The sequence below is a fragment of the Anarhichas minor genome, unplaced genomic scaffold, assembly GCF_050575085.1.
Source record: "Anarhichas minor isolate MPS153535 unplaced genomic scaffold, ASM5057508v1 ptg000058l, whole genome shotgun sequence".
Taxonomy (NCBI): domain Eukaryota; kingdom Metazoa; phylum Chordata; class Actinopteri; order Perciformes; family Anarhichadidae; genus Anarhichas; species Anarhichas minor.
Window position 1 is genome coordinate 6025274 of NW_027466504.1, and position 25886 is coordinate 6051159.

Here is a 25886-nt window from a genome sequence, read left to right on the forward strand (position 1 = left end):
TAAAACCGCTAGTATAAAAGAACACTAAAAAAGAATCAGGTCTTTCTCATCATTGCCCAATATAAAAAAAATATAACTTGTTTAGCTGAGAAAAGATGATTAAATATGAGAATGTCTGTCTCATGTAGATTATGGCTCGACCTCTCCTCCGCTCAAACAGTTTGTTACCACAAGAACTGCACATCGGCTCACAAGAGGTGCAGCCAGAGGGGATTACATGATCCCACTCAGGAAAAGTGCTTTCAGTCAGTCTCCATTTTCTGTCAAAGCTGCACTAGAATGGAACTCCATCCCAGTGACCATTAGAGAACTAGACACATCCAGTTCATTTAAAAGAAATGGTTAGTTAGTGCCCAGCTCTGTCAACACTAGGCCTACCTGCTCCTTACTGTCCTCAATCTGTCTGCTGACCTCATCCAACCACCGTCTTTTATTGTTGTTTTGCTGTGTCAGACTGACTTATATATTTCACATACTCTGCATGCTTTAATGTGTTGTGCTTCTGACATGTATGTTTGTAGTGTTTAACAATGCAGCATCATATTGTCTCTAGTCCATGTTTCTATTTAACTTAATTATCGCTCACGCTCCGTATATGTTATTGTATGAGTGAGTCTGTGTTGCATGTCAGTACTTAACAATAGAGCGTCCTGAATGATGTTTCTACTTATATTAATATTCTCTCTATTTGTATTGCTTCTGCATGCTTTGTAAAGTGTAAATAATGCATCACTTTGTAAATGTAACCTTATATTCTGTTTTTAGGTTGACTTTGTAACATCCGCCTTGGGACTACAGATGAAAAATAGCCTCTTGGCTAACTCTGGCGCATTTACAGGACTGCTTTATTAATGTGCACTGTGCCTAACCAAATAAACCAATAAATAAAATCGAAAATAATGACTCAAGTGTTGAATATGAGTCACTCAAACAAACTGCACTGTGCGCGGAGGCGTGGAGCCAACTGTAGCATGCAGGCAGCAACACTCTCCGCTCTGCCAGCACCGGGCTCCTCCACTGGGAGGGGAGGATCCACGGAGCTGCAGCTCGTGATCCCCCCTTCGGTGTTGTCGTCTGTTTCCGTGGAGGTGTAGTAGTCATGACAGACTCAAAACGCCGACCAACACCCACCACCACCGCCACCGCCTTCTCCCGGTCGACTCAGGCGCATTGCCGTGCTTCCCCGTTTTCTCCGGCGTCGCTTTTGGACCCTGAGTGTCCCCGCAGTTGACCGGCGACTGCAGCAAGCAAGTAGTTAGTGCGCCCCGGTTTGCAGTGTGCTCGCTGTACCCAGAGAGCTCTGGGAAATGCTATCTGGGTCGACTGGAGACAACGTTGTCTGGGCCGACGTTCGCTTTGCTGCTTGAGGGAACCCAAAGTGGCCGCAATGGAAACTTCGGGGGGCGATGCTGCGCTCACATACTTGGGGAAAACTGAGGAAAGAGACGGCTATTATGACCTGGAGCATCTGCCCCCACTGCTGGAGGATGAGGTGAGGCACATTTTTTTTTTTTTTTTACATGAATGTTTTAACACATTTTGGGATTTATTGGTTGGTTAGATTACATGATGTTTAATAAATGACCCACTGATGAGTTTTTTCTCCCCCCTTCAGAAACCACGACAGCCTACGTATTCAAACTGCAGAGGGTTTAAATAGCATTATTTCATTATATAATTAGCACTTCAGCTGTGTGAAGACTTAGAAGTTGTGAGTCCATGCCCCGTGTCTTCACCAGATGGCAATGACACCGACGCTGCATTCTTCTTCATATTTTATGTGTTTTTGAAAGTCTACCTAAGTCAAAGTCTATAGAAGTATAAGCAAAAATGTATTTAGTAAAAGTAGGCCTACTTTAGTAACTATACTGTATTCAGTTAAGTGGTTTAGTGTTGTTGTTCCCTGTAGGGGTGGGACCCCTCTGAAGGTCTCCAGATTAATCTACGGGGCCCCTGAGATGAGTATTGCAGCAGAAAAGAAGAAAAAACAAAGTTCTGCTGCGTACAATTGCATTCATTCTTTGGGCTTTGAACTGAATCTTAGCCTTTTGGTGAAATATTAGATATAGCTGTAGCCATTTTAGCCATGAACAGCTATTGAAATTGAACCACGTACCACTCAACCCCTCGTTAACATCTTGAATGTGACAAGGGGCCCCAAACCAGAGATCTCATCTTTTGTAAAGTGCCGCAAGCTAAAAAACAAGTTGAAGCATTAAGTAACATAAAATGTATTTACTCAAGCGAATTATACTCAAAACAGTGCTGGAGTAGATGTACTTTTGAAAGTGTAAGGAACTTCAGTCAAACCACACATCCACTATCCACTAACTCTACCAGGCTCATCAGAACCTCGGAGCTCAGGCGCAAACTTATATAGGACAGCATATTTAACTTGGGGGGGGGGGGTTGAGAGAGACTTCTAGCTTTCCTCTGCACTGTTCTCAAGGGAAACCTCTATTTATGGGGCTGCTGCTGCTGCTTCTAGTGGCACTTTTCTGCCCTGTAATCATGCTTTACCCCACTAGATCACCTCCATATGCTTTGTTCACAATCTGCTGCACCCACAAGAGAGCCAGAGAGCAAAACGGATAGACACAGTTAAGAGTACAGATATAAGTTCCCGTTGAGAGATAGACATAAATAATGCCATGGAAGAAGAAAGAAGTTCATGGTTATGATTATAGTGTTTGACAGTTGCGTCTTTGTGATGCCCCCCCCCCACACACACTCCCCTCTTCCAGCCATCTGTCTGCGTCAAGGCCAGCTTTTGTGTTCACTCGCTAAACGGAACAGAGGATCCTGTCGTGATCAGACCGCGGCATTATGCCGGATGCCACGTGGAATCTCTGAGATCACCGCGTCTGCGAGGATAAGTGGGGCCACTTGGTAATAGTGGATCACAGACGATGCACTGTATTCATGGCACGCGGGTTGTGTGGAGTCACTCCATGGCTTAAAAAGTGTGTGTGTGTGTGTGTGTGTTAGCAGGTTGTCATGTACTTTGTGTATCAAATACCCTTATACTGAAGTAGCAATTCAGTATCAAAATGAGGGCACTGTTTCAGGACTATTGTTGAGACCTTTTCAAGGTTAATTTATTGTCATTCTACAAAACAGGGTTGCATAACAAAATGCAGTTGAAGTCCCTTTATGCCACATGAGGAAAAAGTCTTTTTTGTGGAGGATGAGTTGAGGCGTCTCCTTGAGGTCGAGGACAGAAGCTGCTCTGAAGTCTGACTGCTCTGAAGTCCGTATCGCTTGCCAGACGGCAGCAGGGTGAGCAGGTTGTTGCAGGGGCGGGTATGTTTGGTCCACCCTTGATGTGACAGGGGTATTCAACAGTTTCTCAAACTGAAGATGACTCCCGAAAAAGTAGCGTTGCTGTCAGTGCTTCGCGCTGTCATCTTCCAGTGGTGAGGTCATTTCCAGTGACCAGTGATCCTGTGCTTAAACTTGATTGATATATTTATTACAGTGAACAGCATGTCAGTTTTAATTTGGTAAAATAGGAAAGAAAACAAGAACACACCAGCTATCGATTTGACGACGTTTTAGCCTCTGGGGACAACGACCAATATTTCAGGGATTCTTTCTTCTTCCGTGTGTTCCGTGTGTACGTGAATTGTTAGCTGTTCGATTAGCAACTTGAGAGAAACATAATTGCTTTTTGTAGGCTATTGGTGTTTTACATCCAGATAACATTTTGGCCAATCTCTATAAACAGTTATCGACATATGATTGCAGAGAAATAAATTTAAAAAAGCTAATGAAAAGCTACATCTTTGTCAGATGATAGCCAATGGTTGACGAGGTCCTCCACCTCCCTTGCTCTCCACACAGACTGTGTACCTGCATTCAACCAAAGGTGATCGCTCTACAAACGGAGACCAAGAAGCTTCCTGTATTTTACAGTAATTTTGCATAAATGATATGAGAAATGTCTTGATTTGTCAGATATTTCACATGACTCTACTTCTCACTTGGTTTATTACCTTAGTAAACATTGTAAACATGAGTTTATGGTCTCAATCTTCTTCAATACAGCATGATGTTTATTTAGTAAATGATGGTCCCATTTAGAGTCAAATAGACTATAAAGCAGAGTATACTTTGGAGCGTGGCTACCTTAGTGATTGACAGGTCGCTACCACAGCAGTGTTCAGGTTGTACATGGCTCCAGATGGTGATGGCCAAAATGCTGACCTTGATGCTTCATAACGGCAGTCCACAAACCATTGGGTGTCATGGTAAAACACGATATGAATAAATAAAAATTAGCTTTGCAAATGTTTTACGATGGAGCAAATGCATTGAGCACATTTGTTAGACCTCAGGGATACGCACAATGCTTTTCTGATGAGTAATATTGAATGTAAACACAACTTTTGTTTGTTTATAAGAAGTCTCCACGGGGCACCTTTAATTCACAGGATTAGCCCAATACAGACATTCCCATTTGGCTTCCTTATCTCCCTATTTGTATCTTTGCAAGACGGCACTCCGTATAAGCCGGCACGCTGCTGCTGCTACTGATAACATTGCGTTATAACTGTAGTACCCAGCATCCACATGTAGGATCTAGTTTCTCCGGGCTTCAGGTGGGACTCCGTTATCTGTCTCCAGCGCCCCTCTGTGCTGCAGAGAGTGATGAGGCCAGAGCCTTAACGGCAAACTTTAACTCTGCACACGCTGTATTTACATTTTAATGAATCCGTTCCACGTGAGTTGGCTGACTGAAGCGCAGCAGAAAGCAGGGACTGTTTTGAAAAACTCTTGTTTGGTGGTGCGTTTGAGGCGCTCAAGGAGTGGAGGGAAACAGGAACCGCCTGCCTTCTCGTCTCTGTTGCTGGGCATTAAAAAGTATGAAATGCTCCGCAGAGAAACCTCGCCACATTGAAAGCCCTTCTAAAGTAGTACAATATTTAAGCGGCTGGCTAGACTTGACTTGGAAGTTTCTAGTTTTTATGGCTATATAGGTAAAGCCCTAATTAGGTGGTGCCGTCTGCCTCCTTTTGTCCTCTATTTTGTTAAGACAACAGCGTTTGGTCGACCTAGCTAAATAGCTACAAGCTAATAGAAAATAAATCCTCATTAACATTTGCCCTCACACAAGTATTGAACCTAGAAGGCAACCTCTGGTTCTGAAAAGTGAAGTCAATGAGGTGAATGAATTAAGTGCCTTAAACCTGCATTATTTCTAATGTCCAGCAGGGGGCGACTCCTCTGGTTGCAGAAAGAAGTCTGATTGTTTGGAAGTCTATGAAACTTGATTTATTTAGTAAACATTGTAAACATGAGTTTATGGTCTCAATCTCTAGTTACAAGTCTTCTTCAATACAGCATGATGTTCATTTAGTTTAGCTTTATGGTCTATTTAGAGTAAAATAGACCATAAAGCAGGGTAATCTTTAGGGCGTGGCTACCTTATGATTGACAGGTCTCTGCCACGGCGTCACGCCTCTGCAGTCCAAATATGGTCACTTCTGTTTACTGGTTGCAAAAAACCAAGATGGCGACGGCCGAAATTCCAAACTCAAGGCTTCAAAGCGGCTGTCCACAAACCAATGGGTGACGTCCCGGCGACTACATCCACTTCTTGTCTATGATTGAACCACGTGTTTGTGTGAGCTTACCTGGACATTCTTGTGTGTGTATTCTGTCCCCAGGAGAACGTGTCTCTGGCAGACATCCTGTCCCTACGGGACAGCTGTCTGTCTGAGGAGGAGGTGTGGGCAGTGTGTGCAGAGTGCGTCCTGGCGCTGCAGAGCATCCGACCCTCCCACCTCTTCCACACCTTGTGCATCACACCAGACACGCTGGCCTTCAACGCCCACGGGAATGTGTGCTTCATGGAGCAGCTCAGCGGTGAGTCGTCAGCACGGACACGCTGTCATTTATGTGTTTGTGCAAAAATGAAACCACTTTCCGGACATTGTATACCCTTTGATTTGCACCTTTTTTTTGCATGATATATGCTTATCATCATATTCTGGGTATGACTTCTGTCATGCTACTGATCAAGCTGACTGGTGACGTGTTTTTTTTTCAATATTATTTGTATTTTCGTGGCACGGATATCTCCTCATGCCGGAACATTTAGAAACCAGAAGACAGAACAGAGTAGATCAGAACTGCATTGCAGGGTTTTAATGTGAAGTTGGCCCCTAACTGCAGCTTCAGCTCTGTTTAGCCCAGAGAGGAGGCCTCTTTTCTTTTCTTTTTTCTCTCTTCAGCGATCTGATGCCCTCATCTGTATCACTTTCAAGGAGCAAATTCCTGCTTGAAAATACATCAGTGTCTCGCTGGATCTCTGGGGGCTTTGCTGAGGTCCGCTCTGATTTGCGCAGACAACGTAGTTCTCCTTCACAGGGCTGTGAGGCCCCGCGACATCCAATGAATTATAATCCCTCCTCTCCTCTCCTCTCTCTTCTCCTCTCTCCTCTTCTCTCCATTTATCCTTCCTATCTCCATGTTTCCCCTCTCATTCGCTCTGTGTCTCATCACCAACACCAGCACTGTGGCACACACACTTATTCCATGCCCCGATAGCAAATAATAATTGATGAGCATTGATCAAATCAACAGTGTCAGAGTTGCCAGGGGGATCGTTGTTGTGGTAACGGCTTGGTTAGCCTATCAGCAGGCAACCTGCGCTCACATATACTTCCCTTTAAAATGTTGCATCCACACAAATCTCCATTAGTGATAGAGACACTTTGGAGAGGTACTTCGGTGACTCTGTCGGCTAAAACCCTTCGCAGCTTCATTTGTGTTCGTGCTTTATCGGATCGGGCCGTGAGTCATCCTGTGAATAGAAAGAGAAACCACATGCAGTGCCCACGGTACACGGTGCATCTCTATATCATTAATCAAAACTCTACGTTCTCCGCCTTCCGTGCAAAGCACAGTTTTCCCCGTTAATTTTGTTTTATTGAGTTCTTTGTGCATCAGTCATGACATTTCAAGCCAATGCGCGCGGTCCCGTGTTCGTGCGCAAACAGGCACAATAGAGTGACCTTGAGGGACTGTGGTGATGAATCTCAGTGAGCGGGGCCGTTGCCACAACGACTCATCAATAGGGTTCATTTCAGCTAATTAAAACTGCAGCCATAGCAGCAAAGTAACAAAATGTCCTCCGATGATTTTCGCACAATGATGACCGAGACAAACTGCGGAGGTTTAGCATCACGAGCAGCTCCACTTTTTTTGATAAAAACGGTCTCTGTGCCGTGTGGGTAATGTGATCAGCCCATTAGGGAAAGTGTGTTGAATCAGGAATAGTGCTCAGCTCATGCTACCTGTTGCGCTAGTAGGCAAACATGACTCACAGAGCTCTCTCCATCACCCCGGAGGCAACTGAGTCACTGATAACGGCTGTCCTTTTCTTCTTCTTTGCTTATTCACTGCTCATTTCACCGTGTCACAGTTCTTCCTCACTACATGCTGAAGTATCTTGTCCTCCTTTTCTACTCCTGCCTGTCCTTTTCTCCTTCTTGTTTGATTGAACCTTTGGAGAGGAGATGGAAAGAACATGGACGGGGGAGAGGTTATGGATAAGGAGGGGAAAGGAAAGGAAAGGAAAGAAAACAAAAGTTGTGAGGAAAGGAAAGAGGTGAGGAGAGAAGAGGATAGGAAAGAGGAGAGTAGGAGAAAGGGAAGGACAAAGGAAAGAAAATGAATGGAAGGAAGGTGCCAAGGTGGTGGCGAGAGGAAAGGAAAAGTAGGGACAGCTAGTGAAAGGAAATGAAAAAGGGGAGAGGAAAAGAGAGGAGAGGAATGAAAGGGAAGAGGAGAGGAGAGCAATAGGCAGGGATGGATAGGAGAGTAAAGGAAAAAAGGAAAGAGAAAAAGGAGGAGACGAAATGAAAAGGCAAAGTAGGGGAGGAAGTTAAAGATGAGGAGAGAATAAAGGAAATGAAAAAGGAGAGGATGCAATAGTAAAGGAAAGAAAATAGGAGGTGAGAGAGCAAGAAGGGAAAGAAAAGAAAGAGAAGGAGAGAGGAAATAAAACAAGCAAGTAAGGAAAAGAGGAGAGTGGAGGGAAGAAGGGAAGAAAGGAGGCGAGGAGAGGAATTGTAAGGATTGGAGAGGAAAGAAACAGACGCAGAGATGAGAAGAAAAAGGCTCCGGAGGAGAGGAGAAAAGGAGATCGGCCTCACAACACCTGGGAGATCATCCCTCCAGCAGACAAACATGACCCACTTTACTCCCCTTCCTCCTCTCCTTCTCTTCCTCTAACTCTGTCTCTCTCTCTCCCTCTGTCTCCACGTGCCTCTCTTCCTCTCTCGTCCTATAAGTCCAGCCGATGGGGTGCATGTCTGTGGTGGTGTTTTCGTGCGTCTGTGTGTCCTTCCTGTAGCCGGTCTGAGCGGTGGCCTATTTGAGGAGGAGGAGGAGGAGGAGGCCGCTCCGTCTTCTGATCGGCGGATCTTGTTCGTCGGGGATTATCTCTGACGTGTGAATTAGGCAAATGAGGGGGAAACGGCAGCACCAGCTCACTGGACTGTTGTGGTTCAGCGCATCCCTCTGATTTGCATCTCAATGCGGTGGAGGCTTAGCGAGAACGGGTCACGGTACAGAACCGACATGGCTACGCATCAAATGGCCAGCGCGCCGCTCGTTCCCTTTCGATGACATGCTGCATGCTGTTCTGACGTCTTTAATGGTGCTGATTAATTGCCATGTTTTGATCCCTGCAGATGATCCAGAAGGCTCCTTTGTGCCTCCTGAATTCGACAACACGGGCAGCACGTTCGAGGTGAGAGAGGCCAGATCTGCTCATAGATTTGAACCTGGTGCACACATTCACCCCTGGGACAGTATGCACCACGCAGTCACAGGCACCGTGGCGATGTTTGCTGAGAGAGAAATTCCCCACATACGGCAGCGAACATTCAGCTACGAGCTCACCTCTGTCTGGTAATGTGGAATCAGGTGGAAGCAGCACTCAATCACGCACGGTTTGCCACTTAAAACAGTACTTCTTCCACCTCTGATTTTAGATCAGGTCTAATTATTTCTCTCTCTCTCTCTCTCTCTCTCTCTCTCTCTCTATCTGTAATTAATGCGTGTCAGGTTTGTAAAGTTTTATTTACACGGGGGAATTTTAATTACAAAAGAATTGACCTACTGTAGTTGTGCACACACAACTTTTCAACCTCAGCAGATGTGCTGAACTGCTTCAAGTGTTACATTTAGGGGTTATAAGAGATATCAACGTATCTGAACATACCAACGTTAGGCCACAATACAATAAGAACACCTCAGTTGAAATAAACAGAATTATTCTCTAGTGGTCACTCATTTGGGGTGACCGTGGCTCACTGGGTTAAGAGGGTTGTCTGGGAACTGGAAGGTCAATGGTTCGATCCTCGACTCGGACGACACGTGTCGAAGTGTACCTGAGCAATACACTGAACCCCAGGCGCCTGTCATTGGCAGCCCACTGCTCCCTATACAGGGATGGGTCAAATGCAAAGACAAATTTCCCCCTTAAAGGGATCAATATAGTATAATACATTTTTAAAAATTAAATTGTATCTTGTGAGAGACTAGAAGGACCTTGTTGTAACTTTTGTGAGTGAGGTACTGAAACCTGAATTCCTCTAGTGGATCTGTGTATTGACATACAGCATGATGAGGCAGAATATACCTGCAGCTCCATGTATGAGTGTGCCTGTGTAGTACAATGTATATAAATCGTCTCTGCTGCTGCAATTCTCTCACTGGGTCCTTTTTTTGTCTCCGCGCCGGTGACATCCGTCTGTCCTATTCTAGTGATATCTCAGGGACGACCTGAGGGAATATATCTTTAAATTTAACACAAACATCCAAAACACATGTCTCAAGAAATTATATGATAATTATGACAATTTCATACAAATGTCTAAGAGGATAAAATGATGAAGGGATGACATTTTGGACAGACATGGATGTAAACGGCAACATGACTGGTTGGTGGAGGCATGTAACTGCGAGGCGATGAAATATACTCGTAGGATAACTACGCATCCTTCATCGAGGACTATAATTCAAAGATATAATGTATGCTCCTTCAGTATTCCAGAGTGGACCTCGTCACCTTTACATTCATCTTTAGATACTTTGCAATACATCTGTGTCTGCTGGATGAAAGGAGCAGTCTTGAAATGAGTCTTTTTGCTGCCTCTGATGCGACGGCATTCTGTGGAGCATGCAGCATCAGTAAGCGGTGTCACTGTTCTCACCGTAACATGAATAAATTCACAGCTGACTTATGTAACACCATTTTAAAAATAAATCGTGCATTCTAATTTGGCCGTCTGTCGAAACACAGAAACATGTCTCCTCTTCTTTCACACGTTTTTTTCTCAAATGTGTTTTTCTGAAGGGAGATATTACTCACGGCCAAAGCAACGATGTAAGCAGAACAGGAGCTCAGGCCTTCGGCTGAGTATTCGCGCTTCTATTTTTGGTGACCCACACTGGGATCCGCCTTGCACATGTGTTTACCACATAAGTACGGGTGCAGCCCGCTTCAATTGTTGGGAGTGACAGCAGCGTCCGCGACGTGAACTCAGAAGCACCTTGTTGAAATCCGCTGCCGCCTTAGAGCTGACCATAATATCCACTGTCAGTGTAGCAAAGCAAAACCAAAGCTCTGTCCCGAGTATGGACAAACACATGACCATTACCACCCAACATGGCAACAAGATCCTGTATTTTCTCAATGTTTTCTATAGTCATTCACAGGCTGATCTCTGTACTTACTGTAAGATCACAGCTGCAGCTGATTCCTGATGATGATGATGATGATGATCATGGTGTTTTCTCCTCATTTTATACCCGGCTGCAGGGCCATGTTTATTCTTTGGGCTCTACGCTCTCTGCAGCACTGAGCTTTGTCATCGAGCCGGAGCTGGAGGCCGAGCTGGGGGAAGAAATCCAGAAGCTGCTGGAGCAGATGCAGGAGGAGAAGCCCGAGCACAGGCCTCTCCTGCAGGTACCGGCACCATGCTGACTCTTCTTAACTGCCAGAATGATTCATAGAAAGGTGTGAAAAGGGTTGGATCATCAGAGATCTCACTCCAGTAGAAGTGTTGTCATGGTATACAGCTAAGAAAAAGAAGTACAGTGTCTGAAATAAAGTTATTGTGAATGTGTAGTTAATCTTTAAATTCGATTAATGTCAAGTGGGATTGCATGAAAACAACAGATCTCCACCAGGTGTCTCCCTCTCCCCTCCCAAACAAAGAACAGTTGAATCACAGTCAGTTGTCCCACTTGGCTCCCTTACAATCAAGATGGAGGCCAAGATAACAACAAACAGGGATTTTTTCATCTGAGTTTAATGGATCATAAAATACCGGGTATGGAATTAATCTGCAGATCTTCCAGTTCAGAATGAAACCAATTCTTTCTGTGGATGTCAGTTTTTGAGCCACGACAAAAGCCTTTTGCTACTGAAGCAGTCGTTGCTGCTGAAAAAGAGTGAGAAGTCAGCAGTCAATGACGGTATGAAAGAGTAAAAAAAATTATTTAAAAAGTGTAAATCACCACAACAACGAGAGGTCCTTGAGCATACAGTTAAAAATGTGCGAAAAAAGTATCAGGCAGATTGGTCCAGTAGTATGCGAGATTAGCTGTGGACAGACAGACAGACACACAGACAGACACACACACACACACACGACAGAACGCATGAACTCCCCAAAGGTCTGGCAAATATAATGAATTCATTTACGTTTAGAGTCCGATTCAGGACCCAAAGAGATGAATGGTAATGTCCTTACACAACAAGACCATAGAATAAATCCCAGTACAGCACGGCATCACAAGTAGAATCACACGTGTGTTTACTGTAATTATGGCTGCAGCATTGATTTATGTCTATTTTTGTCTTATGACTATTAGATGAACTAATTTGCACAGATTTATATTGATATAGATTTAACACCTGTCATCAACAAGTGAGTGCCTCACAAAATGCAAAAGCAAAGAGCACTAGATTGTTACGTGACTTGAAACTATGTGACTTAAAAGGAAATGATGGTTGTGGTTCATAACGTCTGACATATTTTACCTCAGCAGAGTGGTGCGTTTTGGAAGCACGTTACAGGTTTCACAGAGTGCTCTCATCTTTTTTTCTTCACACAGAGAGGTAATTAATGAAATGTGTGTAGGAGAATACGTGACAGCTCTTGCACACTGTCACGTATGAGTTGTTGAATAGCAATATTTTCGACAAGCAACCTTCGTCAGGCATTTCGTGAAACGAAATACAAGCCTGGATGTACGGTATATTCATACGCATTACGCAGAATCAGCAAAAGACACCTCATACAAGTTAAAGGGGTTTCATTCTGAATGAATTCTTCATGCAGTATGCAGAATGAATAAATTAAGAAAATTGCATTTATATCAAGGAAATATTACCCAGTAACAAATGCAAAAACTGTGAAATAATGCACTGTAACTCACACAATATCTATAGAAAATAATAACTCATAATGGCAATAAATAGGTGAATAATCCAGTGGACATCCATAATACAATACAATCATTTTCTTAAAGCAAGACAGATTTGTCTGCGTGTAGAACATAATCATTTCTATAGTACAAACCGACGTGTGTAATACTCCCACAGGACGTCCTCTGTCTGGCTGAAGCAAGGCTGTCTCATACCTCCCCTGCAGCTGTGTGCCGGAAACTGTCTTCTGTTGGGCGACGGGTGCTCTCCATCGAATCAGTATCAACCTTTCAAGGTCCTTTTTAAAAAAATGTTATCACCTCAACGTATGCGTCGCCGCTTGGTCTCCGCTGTGATTTCCCCCGGTGCTAATTGCCGTCTTTGTATCATCCACAGATGGACAAGAAGGCTCCTGGGAGGCAAGATGGCAGCATCCCAAACCCAGATGTCTGCTTAAAAGAACGAGCTCGGATGATAATGCCAAAGACCTGTGTGCTGGCAGTTCTGTTAAAGCAAATGGTCTGTCCAGGCAGCAGGTATGTTACAGTCGCTGGCTTTAGGGAAACTGCTGCTGTCAAAGAAGAGATCATTTAAGGATGCCAGCAGCAGACAGAATTTGTCAAGAGCACACACCTGTTTGTGATATTTCATTTCCTCTGAAAAATTGTAAAATACATTTTAAAAAAGCACTACAACATGACGCATCTGCCATTCGAAGCCATTCAGGCCACTAGATGTTTGGAATCTTTGGGAATCCCACGATTCGCTTTCCGATTCTTGGTTTCACGAATCGATACTCAATTCGATTCTCGGATTGCTCTATTTTCAGGCTCTTACTTCACTGTAATGAGATGTTTCACATTGTGTGCTTCAATGTGAAACATAAATGGCAGTCAAGCTAACTGGTCACGTTGGTGGTCACTTTCTGACTGGGTTTCGTAAAGTGCTGCAGTGTGAGCTGGTCAACTCGGTCTCGTTTGTTAGCGCTGGAGTGCGATGCTCCACTCCTCCACTAACGGTATCTAGTCTCCGAGTGATGGGGTACCAAGTATCCACAAAATACTTCACTTTTTTGAAGTATTTGTGAAGTATCTGCAAAGTTAATGAGTAAGATGAACAACAAGATAACTGTGTGTGTGCTGCACTGTGCTCTTGTGGTGCTCCGCTTTCTTTTCTTCCTTCAAGTTACCTTTATTCAAAGTGTTTTGATAAAGCCTCGAGCATAGGCAAATTGACCAAGGTTCCTTTATCTACGTTCTTTTTTTTTTTGCAGTATAATCAGGATTATTCCCACAAATACCCCAAACAAATGACTTTATTATACCAACTCAATCTGCAGGTGTGCGGCGGCTGGGATTCCTCTCTCTGGGCGGAGGATATGGACAGCTGTGAAGGAGACGGCATGATCTTGGCCGACGACTTGGACTGCAGGTCCCACAACAGCTCCCCGGTGAGGAGGAGAGCCCAGCAGAGGCCGAACAGGTCGAGGGGGGCTCTGAACCGCTCCTGCTCCGTCCCAGACTCCAACAACCCCCCTTGTCTGTCCCCGCCGACCCACGGAGATATCAGCATACCCGTGTCCGATCTCACGGAGATAGGAGCGGACGAGCACTTGGGCTGCACGTCCATGTGGAGCAGCAGCTTTCAAAGACTCGACCGGGGCCGGTCCTGTGAGTCTTACCCACACAGCAGCACTGATGATTGTGGGAACCAAATGTCACGAGGATACGAGGACGCTGCAGAGACGTTGTGCAGCGGGGAAACACAGATCCAAGGGTGCCATGAGTGCGAATCTAAGGACGGCACCCAGGATTCGGCATCTTCCTGCGCTTCCTGTCAAGAGCTGGAAATGGAACAGGACCCGTCTGAGCACCAGAGCTCATTGAACCACAGCCTCTATATTCCCAATAACTACATGACCAAAAGCATGCTGTGCCTCAACGAAGAATCTCAGGATGAGGTTAGACAGCGATTGTTTCTCGCAGTCGTGTCTGGTGCCGCTACGGAGGCCCACTAAAGAGTTGGCTGTCTGTAAATAGGAGGCGATAGAAACATGAAAAGGTTCTTGTCGTGGGGGTGTTGGTCCGAACTGGATTTTTTTTAAACATGGTATCTCCTCTAAAGCGAAGCTATGAGAAGTAGCTTGAGGAGAAGCTAAATTAGCGTAGCGCCAGCCCTCAGGTTTCCCCTTAGGTAAACACTGTTAGCTCAGACAGCACTGTTGCCTTGGTTTGCACTGTTAGTGCTGTTAGCGCCCTTAGCTGCTAGCCACTGGCTCAGCTGTCGCCATGTTTAGAGCTGTGTGGAGGCAGTCCCTCGATCATAGATATGCTCTGAATTTGGAAGTTAGCAGCTTTAACATGATGTTTTGTTTACTATTTTTCTACTTTTATTTGTCTACCTATTTCCAAAGTCAGCTCAAAGTCAGGATCAACTGAAGCTCCTAAGTGTAACATACCCCTCTTTTAAACTCAGACTTGTTCTTTGTTTTCTCTCCAGTGGATCTCTCTGAGAGAGTTACTGACTCGGTGTGGACGGAGGCTGACGGTCAATGAGCTCTGGGCTCTGTGTTACACCTGCCTGTCCTCACTGCAGACCTACATCGACTTTCCAGGTGATTTGAACCACTTTGTTCGTTAAACCTTGGGCTGGCCCGAAGGAGAGTTACAAAATTATGCAAATGATATGTGGCGTTGCTTGAATTTTGTGCCCCGCAATTGTAGCGTGCAGCTGATTTCTCTCCGTATTATTAGCCTATCTGTGCCTGGACACACTGCATGTGGGCTGCGAGGGAGAAGTGCTTTTCCTGAAACCTAAAAACATGGGTATGTTCATATTGTTCCATCTTTTTTTTTTGTATTTAGCTGTTTACATGCAAAATAGATCTTGTAAGAAAATGCACTCTTTACCCAAGTATGTATAAGGCAGCAGTGTTTTTTGTTGACTTCAGTTACTGACGCTCTGTGTTCTCTGCAGGATCCCGAGATGCATTTTATCTCGCTCCAGAATATCAAGAGCATGGAATTGTGACTGAGAAGGTTTGTGTGCCTCAATTTATCTTTTAAAACCAACTGTCACCAATCATGTGCTCTGCTTTTAGGTTCTGCCCTCCTCTATTCTCCTCTGTCTTGGCTCAGGTTTGTGTCTATGGGGTCGCTGCTATTCTCTGGGCTGCAACCAAGTTCAGTTTATCACCTCATCAAAAACTGGCCATGCCTTGCAAACTGAAGAGACTGCTGCTGGAGATGGCAAAGAGGACGCCCATTGAGAGACCGACCATCGTCATGGCTAAAAAAGTATTAGTTTTTATTTTGAATCTGTGATTATGGTTTCTACTGTGATGTTTTTTTATGCATAGACATAGAAGAGGTTAGGCCTGTGTGCCGGGTCTGAGCCCCTCACAACCCCGGCCCAAGTTTAAGTTCTAGGCTGCGATGAATATTTCTGCCTTGTTTATTCATGGTTTTATTACAAAACATACAAAAACCTGGTGGAGAACAAACAGGCTGACAGTTTAAACAGAAGCATCTCCTCCCAGTTGTGCCTCACACTCAAACAGTGTTTGAGGTAGAGGTGGGTGGAACTGCTGACATTTATAGAGGGAAGCGGAAGCAGAGGGATATTGACTTTTTTGAAATACTCCACTTACCACAGTTACATTTTACAGTTCTTCCAAGTATAGCACCGGTTGTCTGAGTCCGATTTACTATTACTAGTCGATGCTCATTACAGGACTTCATACATAGATGTCAGCACGTTGACATGCTCACATTGTATGCTACTAAAACTAAGACATTGTACATGCTAGCATGGCTGTATACCCTTAGTCTCGTGTTAACTGTGCGGAGAATGTCATGTTTATTCATCATTTCCTGTGATTGGGCTTTAGCACCCAGTAAAAGCACATTTTAGAATAAACTGATTTGGATTCTTAATCATTTTTACTTTTCTTTTCATTTCTATTGATTTATTTTCTGCTTTTACATTGGGTTGATTGTGTAATGCTGCCTTATTTTATTTTGCCATTCTGCCTTTTATGTCTTGCCTTTAAAAGCACTTTGAACTGCATTTCATTGAAGGAGAAGTTCTCTGTAAAGAAAGCCTGATTGGATTTCTGCATATCAACGTGCACAACTTCAGAGAGGAGCACCTTTCTAAATAGACGCATCCTGTTTGAAAGAAACTCACGAGTGATTTAAATATAGAGAATCCAATTTGTAAAAGTACTCTGCCATTTACTCAACAAAGGACTCCTTAAAAAACAACTGATTTATTTATATGCTGTCGGTAATTGTGTGAAAGTAGCGGTTCACCTCCAAATGCTTTATTTTAGGGCACAACGTAATTCTGACATTGTTGGTGTGTGTGTGTGTGTGTGATTGTGAGCGGAAGTGTCCCGTACTGAAACTACATTTGTTTTCCTGCGGTTCCAGAGCTGTCGTGACTACTTATCATGTCGAGGGACAAATGCTGAGGCTGTGTGGAACAACCTCATCAGCAGAGTTCACCCGGTAAACGTCCCTATTGTTTTTCCCCACAGATGAATTTACACCCTTTGTGTTTATTTATTGTATTCAAACCTCAATGCCAAGGGTCAGTCTGTTTCTTCGTGATCATCCTCTTGATGTCCGTCCCGTTTCTTTCTCGTGGTAGAATAGGATCTCTCTGCATTGTAACGAATCCAAGTCTTGTTTTCTTTCAGCCAGCCTCAAAATCCAGCGATGCAGATGACTTAAGTGCAACTGACACTCAACAAAGCTCATGTGATGAAGAGTCTGCACGAAACAGTGGTAGGACATCTTTACTTTGGTATGGATGACCCTCATGCAATGTAGTTTACCTTGAAATGTGCAGTATATCATACACTAAATGTGCCAAACATTAGGAAGACCCTTTGAATCTTGCTGTCAAGAGGCACCGCCAATTTGTTTCTGTCTTTAAAAATGATGAAGAAGAAGATGCAGGATATAAGTGAGCATGGGTTCAACTGGAATCATGCCAAACCAGCAGCTCTTTCTCTTTTTTAATTTCCACATTCTGTGTAATTCTCACTGCATGAGACAATATCACTGATATTGTATCTGGCGTTGTTGTAACTGTGTGTAGGCTTTGTGCCCTTGGCCACTGAGAGCCGACTGGCTCCTGTGACTGGCCCTGTTCCCCACAGCTATCCAGTCAGCAAGGAACTCCGACTCCCAGAGGCCTTCACTTCCACCGCCACACACTTCACCCCCATCATCCTGACAAATGAGGGGGACTCGGAGGAGGAGAGCCAGGACCGTGGGGCTGCCATTGAAGGGTAGGATGTTCAAGAAAATGACATCTATTATCACTATTCTAATTTGTTTTTGTATTAGTGATGTATCTGTTTTAAAAAGCATTTTCTAGTTAAAATTCATTTACAATGCGATAGTAGACATTTTGGCTATATGCTTTTGCTTTCTTGTTGAGAGTTAAACGAGAAGACTGTTAGCTTAGCTTAGCACAAAGACTGGAAACAGGAGGAAACAGCTAGCCTGTCTCTGTACAAAGGTTTACAAAAAAAATGTATAAATGTAAAAGAGACAACTTGTTTCTTTTCAAGGACATCTTTGATGGACTACATCTGAGCCATTTGACTTCCTGCTGGCTCCACACGCTCATGAATAGCATGAAATAATTTATTATAAGGCTCTTGTAGAATTTCCAATTTTTTGGACTGAATGTATTATATTCTGATTATACAAAGAGCACCTTTGTGCTGCTTGTAATGCTCTGAAAAAAACATTTTCATTGTCGTGTAGTTGCTCCGTATGTAATTATTGTCTCTTTGGACCAGTGTGTGTCACGCGATCCTGCAATTCTAAGTTTTGCCACTACGCCAAACTCGGTCCTGGGAGCTTCGCTGACTTCCTTAAGCCTTTGCTTGCTGTTTCCTGATAATGTCACAGTGACGACATGACTCTAGCAAGTCACCGTGTCGAGGAATAATCCAGCACATTATCCCCCATAAAAACCGCAGATTAGTGGCGTCTTTATGCTAAGCTATCTGGCTACTGACTAACTAACTTCTGACAGTGGTATCAGTCTCCTCATAAACCTCAGCAAAAAAAGGGAACAAGCCTGTTTCTTCAAATTTTGAGCAAAATTTACAAGGACTTTTTTTTTTAAGATTAAAAAAGAAGAAATTAAAAGAAGAGAGAGCAGTAACACTTATACCTTCAGAAAGTACTGCACATCTTTAAAAGGATGAAGCTTATTAGGGATTGTTCATTTTACAGGACAAAAAGCAGTCAACACATGGAGGAAAGGGGCCTCGATTTCCCTCCACACGTTCACTCTGACTACCCATGTCCTGCACAGACCAAACCTGATCTACATACTCAGGAGTTGCCTGTTCATCAGACGGTCATAACTACAACTTCCGGCTACAAGTTGCCAGTCAACTCTGCTTCCACTCTCCCCGACATTTCCTGTCTTGAAGTCTCTCTTCCTCCGCCGTTATCCGCTGACCTCGGTGGCCGTGGTGTTTTCAACAATTACCTTTTCCATCAGGATCCCACAACGGGACGTCTTTCCTTAGTGCCTGTGCAGGTCAGGGCTCCCGAGTCTCTCCTCGGTTTGGATATAAATCTCTCCCTCGTGCCGCAGCCTTTGCAGGGACTAATCACAGGTCCAGAGTGCGCTGACGGCCCATTCATCAACTGTCTGAATGCGCCCGTGAGGCCTGGACCCCGGGAGTGTGGCCCACCATCATCCTATTTCAATGGCAGCTCCATCATTTCTGACAGCCCCCTGGAGCGCGGTGTACCCAGAGCTTGCAATGGACAAACAAATCCAGGGACACAGGCTGAGAACCAGCCTCCTTCAGAGTCCATCTCCCCGAATGTCCACCCTGCCCTGCGGGAGGTGATCGAGCTGCTCAGCGGAGAGTTTTCACTTGATGGGCATTTGGACAATGGACATGAGGACATAGCCATGGGTATGTATCTTTAAATGCAGTTTAAAAGTCTGCACAATCCTTCACTCCAGCCATTCTTTAATGAAACGACAAAACAATGACCCACTTCATCATCCTTGCCTTTAGTTATGAGGACGTATTCATTTAGAAGATCCGTTTTTTTCTCATTTATCCCGAGGCGAGTGCATCTTCTCTCTGAAGGACTTCCAGTACCACACGTTTGCCAGTGTTGTGAAGGAGAGGTTCAGCGATCTGTACTGGGAAGACGACCTGCTGGGTGTGCTGCACTGCCTGGTTAACTACAGCCCGTCCTCACCGTGAGTAGGACTTCTGACATTTATTTGACATTTAGGCATTTTACAGACAAGACCGTTACTCCTTGAATCATAAAAACAGATTCAATGCTGACAGTTAGCCCTGATTCACATATTGTAGCACCTGATAATTAGTTTTTTTTTCAGACATAAATCACTGCCCACATCATAGAGAGGCAAATATGAATGAATTATCGAGGCTACCTGTACCTGATTATGCCAATGAGGTATTTTCAGCGCCAGTGTACTGTAATTAACATATGCCACTCTATATTTTCAAACGTCAAAATGAACCAGCACAGTGGCCGTTCAGTTTAGCAGACTGATTAAATAGCGACGGGCCACAACACTGCTTCTGCTATAGTTCCAGTATCATCACTCGATGTGAAAAGTTCCACTCAGTTTAATGACTCAATCATCCATAGAGCAGTTCGGATTCTGGAATATATTTATTTTATTTTATTTTATTTTATTTTATTTTATTTTATTTTATTTTATTTTATTTTATTTTATTTTATTTTATTTTATTTTATTTTATTTTATTTTATTTTATTTATTTTATTTATTTTATTCATTTTCACGCATCAGTTTTTAATCCTTAAAATGAAGGACTGTTCTTCAGGGTTTGGACTGGCTTATGAATCCAATCTTTGGTGTCAGAATAATCGCCCTAAATTAAAAAAGGATATCTTGTCAACAATAAATTAGCCGGGGTTTACGTCCAAACAGTGAAATGCTCAAATGTGGCTGCTTGTGGTCAGATAAAAAAAAAAAAAGTATTCCTATGCGGTTTCTGAAGAATAGAACCAGCCCTAGCTCACCGTGACCTGTCCTCCTCCTCCTCTGCACACCCATACACTGCATTCAAATGAGTGTTTAGACAATAAGCACTTCATACATAAACTTAAGCCCGCAGCTTAAACGGTGGCTATTGTAACTGATATGAAGTGTGTTTGTTCGTGCTGGGGAGGATGTGGATGTGTGGCAAACATTGAAGATGCATGTAAAGCCTCTTCTGCGTTGTTACTGATATGCTGAGGGGAAACGGGGGGGGGGACGTCAGTTCACACAGACGTCTTTTCATCCAGCCGGCGCCCCTGCTCTTACGCTCGGGGGCAATATGCGGAGCGACCCTTTAATCTGCCGCGGTCGGGAGACATCACAGCCTAGAAATAGATGCTCTCGCTCGCAGGGCTCTGCTGTGGAAGGTTATTCTCTCCAGCGCTCCAGTTCCCCTGAGGGGACGGAGGGAGGACTGTAGCCTCTCTTGTCGAGAGAGACGGAGCGGACGCCGTCCTGTCCCGGTGCAATTACATTCCGCTGATCGATTGGTGTGGTTGTTGTAAAGTGCACGTGATCTGCGAGATGTTTGACATGAGTCTTTGGTTGGCCTCCTTGTGTGGTGGTCGTTGCGATGTGTTCTGCTGTGTTTTCACATTAAATCAGGAACCGCTGCTGGCACGCCATCTTCCAGATTGACCTGTGAACTTTTTTAATCACACACACTGTTGCATATGATTGCCATGGTTCTTTACATAAGTGCTAATCGTGGCTTGCTTTGAACTCGCTGTGTGTGTGTGTGTGTATTGTCTCTCTCCTGCAGCGGCTCTAATGAGCAGCCTCCATCAAAGGCTGTGAAAAGGGCAGCCCTCACTCCACCCTTGGCAGCCACCGCCTGGGGAGGGGAGAGAGAGGTCCGCCTGCGCGGTCATCTCGACCTGAACGGGAACGTTCACGCGTCCAGTCCTGCTGCTGTGGGTTGTTGGATCGAGGGAACCGAGGGAACCGAGGCCCTGCCCCGTCAGGGAGGAGAGGAGGCTGCTCTCGAAGATTTCGATTTAAGATCGGAGGAGAGTCAACCCTGCATCTTTCAAGGTATGGATATAGACTTAGATACTCAATATATATGTTGTTGCTTTGGCAAAGATCAAGTCTACTGTTATATAAATATAATATATATAACAAATAAAACTTAATATATAATACCTAATTATATAGCATCCATGTGTAAATTGAATCCATAACAGTGCATCATATTTTAAAAGTCAAATCTTTATCTGTACAATGTTTGGTAACTAAAGCTGTCAGATAGTAAAAAACTGCAATATCTTCCTCTGAATTGCGGTATTTCCATTTCATTCTCCTTTGTCAAGTAAAGTTCAAGTCCCTCAGATCACAGATCACGGTTAACGTACTTGATTACTGCTGTATTGAGTTAAATAGAAAAAACACAACACGTTTCACTAAGAAAGTGTCTCTTCCTGAAGCAAACTACCTAAATAGGTTCATTAAGGGATTTGTGAGAGTTTGCATGTGAGAAGTAGATTCAAAACTGGTTCCAGATTTAAATAAATACAATTGAACCCCAGACAGTCTGTGATGTTTTGTTACATTCCACTTCATTTTGGCTGCAGACTGAATGAGAGCTGTGCCTAGCTGTTGGATGCTGTTCTTAAGATTGAAGCGCATTCACGAGAGTCCAAGGCAAGCTAGCGAACTCTTCAGATTCCTTTTTTCCTCCTCGGGGACTCATTCGTGGCCAGCAACATTCAGCAAACACACCCTCACATCTGCTTTTGTTGGGCTATTGAACTGAGGTAGACATGTGGTCTTGATCACAATCGGACTCTTACACGATACTCGAGATAAAGAGATGGTGATAGTTCAACATTTAAACAGGCGGCGCATTGTGCACCCATGACAGGGTTAGCAGCAAATACCCCCAGCACCACCTCTGGATCTGTGACTTGTTTTTTTTCTTTACACATCCAGTTTATTTGTTGTTGTTGTTTTTTTTTTATCTCCATGTGATTCAGTCTCTTTCTCTTCTCTTCCCCCTCTCTCTCTCTCCACTGTCCTTGTTTACGGGTCGAGGCATGAGCACCGACAGTTCGGAAGCGGTGGCCATGGAGGGAGGAGAGCACGGATCAGCGGGGGGCAGCGATGAAAGCCCCTCTGAAGAGTTCCCGTCGGGGAGAGAGGAAGGGCGCACGGGGGCCCGCGACCAGCAGATGAGCCCCGACTGCTCGGAGGACATGGAGGACAGCGACTCTCTGGTGTCGGAGCGACTCGTCTCGCCCGGATCCAGAGCGGAGGGGCCGGGCCTCAGCTCGGGCCCGGCCTGGGCCTTGGCCTTCTTTGGGGAAGAGTGCTTTGGCCCTGAGGTGATCCAGTACGCAGTGACTCTGGGGCAGCACATGGGAGCGCCGTGTCTGGATGTGAAAACACTGGTGGGTAGACCTGTGGAGCTTACTGCCAGTGAGTCATGTCTGACCTTAACCCTGTGTGTTTGAACAAACAGCAGCCTGCTTTATTTATTCATCAGATTCTATTACATCAACACAGTGAAATGCATATCGTTAAGTGTTGTTAAAGCATGATGCAGTAATGCATGCGGTTTATATTAATGCAAAAGCTGATATTCCATCAAAGAGTGGATGCTTTTTAAAAAGGAGAGCAAAACAGGTTGTCAACAACAACAAAAAAGAGAGGAAATCATTGGTGTATTTCCATCAAGTTATCCTCTGACGTTATGTCTTTGTGTTTCATTACTTTATGTTTATGAACTGCAGATTCAGTGTTTTCATTTCCGTTCTTTGTGTATTTTGTCCGTCATGTTTCATCCAAGTGCTTATTGAGTGCAGCTTCACACTCCTTCAGCCCTTTCACATGGTCGGCTTTTATGAATAAGTGCAGGAATTATGTTCCTATCTGTAATGAAGTGGGGCACGGTCAAGGCTTCGGGGTAAATGGGACTGGGACACGTGGGGGACCTAAAGATAATTGGCATATTGTTCTCTCCATACTGGATCTGAATATGAATGTGCTGAACTTAGCCCTTGGCAAAGGAACTTGCCGTAGTATATTAATGTTGAATATTAATGTTGTGCACACTTTGATGGCAGCGCCACTTCTTCAGAGGGTTTGTGTAACGGATAATAATGCTACATTAAGAGTCGCGCTGCTGCGGCTTCTCATTCATTTCACTTCAAAAGAGCTTTTGTGTTCTGGTGTTGCCACGGTGAAGAGAGAAGGAAGAAAAAAGGGAAAGTAGAAATGCTGCGCTGGAAACAGCTGAAAGGCTTGTGGGGTTCTTTTAAGGCCTTTTTCTGTGATTTTTGCGTGATTTCCTGCAGGAACTGCAGCAGCAGCTGATGATCGAAACAAAGAATCTGAAGAAGACCAGAAATTTCTTCCAGAAGCTGATTCAACAAGAGAGGAAAAACAAAGGTTGGCTACCCATTTCATGACACTGCTAGTGTACGGATAAATGGCACGCGTGGCTTCCAGTGTGATCTCTAAAACAGTGTATGTGTCACCCAAAGGTGACAACAAACTGATGCTGTCCAAACTCAAGTCCCAGCTTGAGGAGCTCCGATCCAAAGTGGTCTTCTTAGATTGTGTGAAGAAATACCTTGAGGTATACTTACAAAGTACTACCGTTCCCAACATTACTCTTTCTCATTCACTTCAACAACAACTTGGCTCTCCTATCCTTTGATGTCATTTCTTGCATTTCTGCAGATTTTGAGTGTGGACCAGTGGGGTTTGGAGGTTTCATTACTGCCTGCTTTGGCTGTCTGTGGACCTGGATCTTTGGACTTCCAGTCCTCTGAGGACTCGTCTGTCCTGAACTTTGGTACCAGCAAAGGGAAGAGCACTCTGCAAGCTGGGTCTCCTCTGGGCCTCATGGCTCACCTCTATGCCAGGTATCATTGATGAAATCAATTCAATTCAATTCTGTATAGCCCAAAATCAGAAATCTGCCTCAGAGGATTTTACAATCTGTACACATGTGACATCCTCTGTCCCGGGACCTTCACATCGGTACAGGAAAAACTCCATAAACTACCAAAAAACTACCAAAGAAATCCTTTAACAGGGATAAAAAAAAAAAAGGAATAAAGCTCAGGGAGCGCAACAGAGGAGGGATCTCTCTCCCAGAATGGCCAGAAGTGTGATAGATGTCATGTGTACAGAATGAACAACATAACAGAGTTACAACACATTCAATGCATAATGACATAATGATTCATATAATGAGAGTAGGAAGCAGAATAATGATGGAAAAATGACGACTACTAATAATAACAGCAGCAGTGGATATAATGGAATAATAATGATAAGAAAGGCTGTAATGTTATCAGTAATAGTAATGTGACTAATGATGATAATAATAATGATAGTAGCGGTGGGTATCATCAGGGCCATGGCAGGAGGCACGACCACGGTCCAGGTGGAACCGCGATTTATGGAAACCTGTGAGGCTTCCATGATGATGATGATGATGATGATGAGTGTTTTCATTCGAAATGTGCCAGCCGTTGCTTTTCTCTAGTCGCCCATTAGGGTCTCAAAGCGTTTTTCCATGTTCCATTTTCTATCTTCCCTACTGCTTTTGATTTGTCCAACAAAGGGATTTCACAAAGACTTGGGTCAGACAACTGCCGAATTAGCAACAAGAAACTGAAGAAGATCCTTGACGTTAGGGTTAGTTTTCACAACTTGGCTCTGGAGACAAAAGAGAGGGAGATGCAGGCTGAAGGCGACTAATAAGTAATTTATTTAAATAAAGATGGTAATAAATCTCAAATCCGACCGGGGCAATCGACACCCTCCAGGTACCAAAATTCTGTTTCCTGTCTAAAAAGCTCAGCGATCTGAGGTGAGCCAGTGACCTTCTCCAGCGGTCCAACATCCCTTGCACCAGACTCCCATCCCAGCATATTGGAAGCAGTTTAAGAGGAGAACCAAGGAGAGCAACACACACAGTAAACCCTTATCACTGGGGAGCCCTGGACAACGCGTCTGCCACCATATTGTCGGTCCCCTTTACATAACGAATATCAAGACGGTAAGACTGCAGAACACCTGATTGGCCTCTGGGTACAACACTGCAACGAGTTCAGGAAGGTCAGTGGGTTGTGGTCAGTGCAAACAACCACAGGTGTACCACTGCCACCAACACACACATCAAAATGTTGAAGAAACTAACGCTATCACTGCTGCTTCCGAGCATCTGGTTTGTATCTATTGCTACGGGAAACTGCATCAACAGGGACACATTCCATCATTTTTGTAGCCACCAACTGCCTAAAGCTGAAGCCGTTTTTGTTTTACTTCTAAAGGAGTTGATGAGGCTTGTTTTCGGCGTGTGTCTGCAAACGGTGGCTTATTTAAC

General features: G+C 44.2%; 1 protein-coding gene across 1 annotated transcript in view; it reads left to right on the plus strand.

Annotated features, from left to right (window-relative positions):
• The first annotated feature begins 1387 nt into the window (after positions 1 to 1387).
• kndc1 (kinase non-catalytic C-lobe domain containing 1) overlaps positions 1388 to 25886 on the plus strand; it is a 33688-nt gene continuing 9189 nt past the window's right edge. Inside the window, exons 1-21 of the mRNA XM_076077034.1 lie at positions 1388 to 1492; positions 5670 to 5868; positions 8703 to 8761; positions 10838 to 10984; positions 12629 to 12746; positions 12848 to 12987; positions 13791 to 14411; positions 14951 to 15065; positions 15205 to 15276; positions 15428 to 15489; positions 15589 to 15747; positions 16885 to 16962; positions 17154 to 17241; positions 17558 to 17750; positions 18694 to 19412; positions 19570 to 19708; positions 21309 to 21580; positions 22580 to 22935; positions 23842 to 23935; positions 24031 to 24125; positions 24230 to 24414. Of these exons, the coding sequence (XP_075933149.1) occupies positions 1388 to 1492; positions 5670 to 5868; positions 8703 to 8761; positions 10838 to 10984; positions 12629 to 12746; positions 12848 to 12987; positions 13791 to 14411; positions 14951 to 15065; positions 15205 to 15276; positions 15428 to 15489; positions 15589 to 15747; positions 16885 to 16962; positions 17154 to 17241; positions 17558 to 17750; positions 18694 to 19412; positions 19570 to 19708; positions 21309 to 21580; positions 22580 to 22935; positions 23842 to 23935; positions 24031 to 24125; positions 24230 to 24414 (4016 nt within the window). The remainder of the gene's footprint in view (positions 1493 to 5669; positions 5869 to 8702; positions 8762 to 10837; positions 10985 to 12628; positions 12747 to 12847; positions 12988 to 13790; positions 14412 to 14950; positions 15066 to 15204; positions 15277 to 15427; positions 15490 to 15588; positions 15748 to 16884; positions 16963 to 17153; positions 17242 to 17557; positions 17751 to 18693; positions 19413 to 19569; positions 19709 to 21308; positions 21581 to 22579; positions 22936 to 23841; positions 23936 to 24030; positions 24126 to 24229; positions 24415 to 25886) is intronic.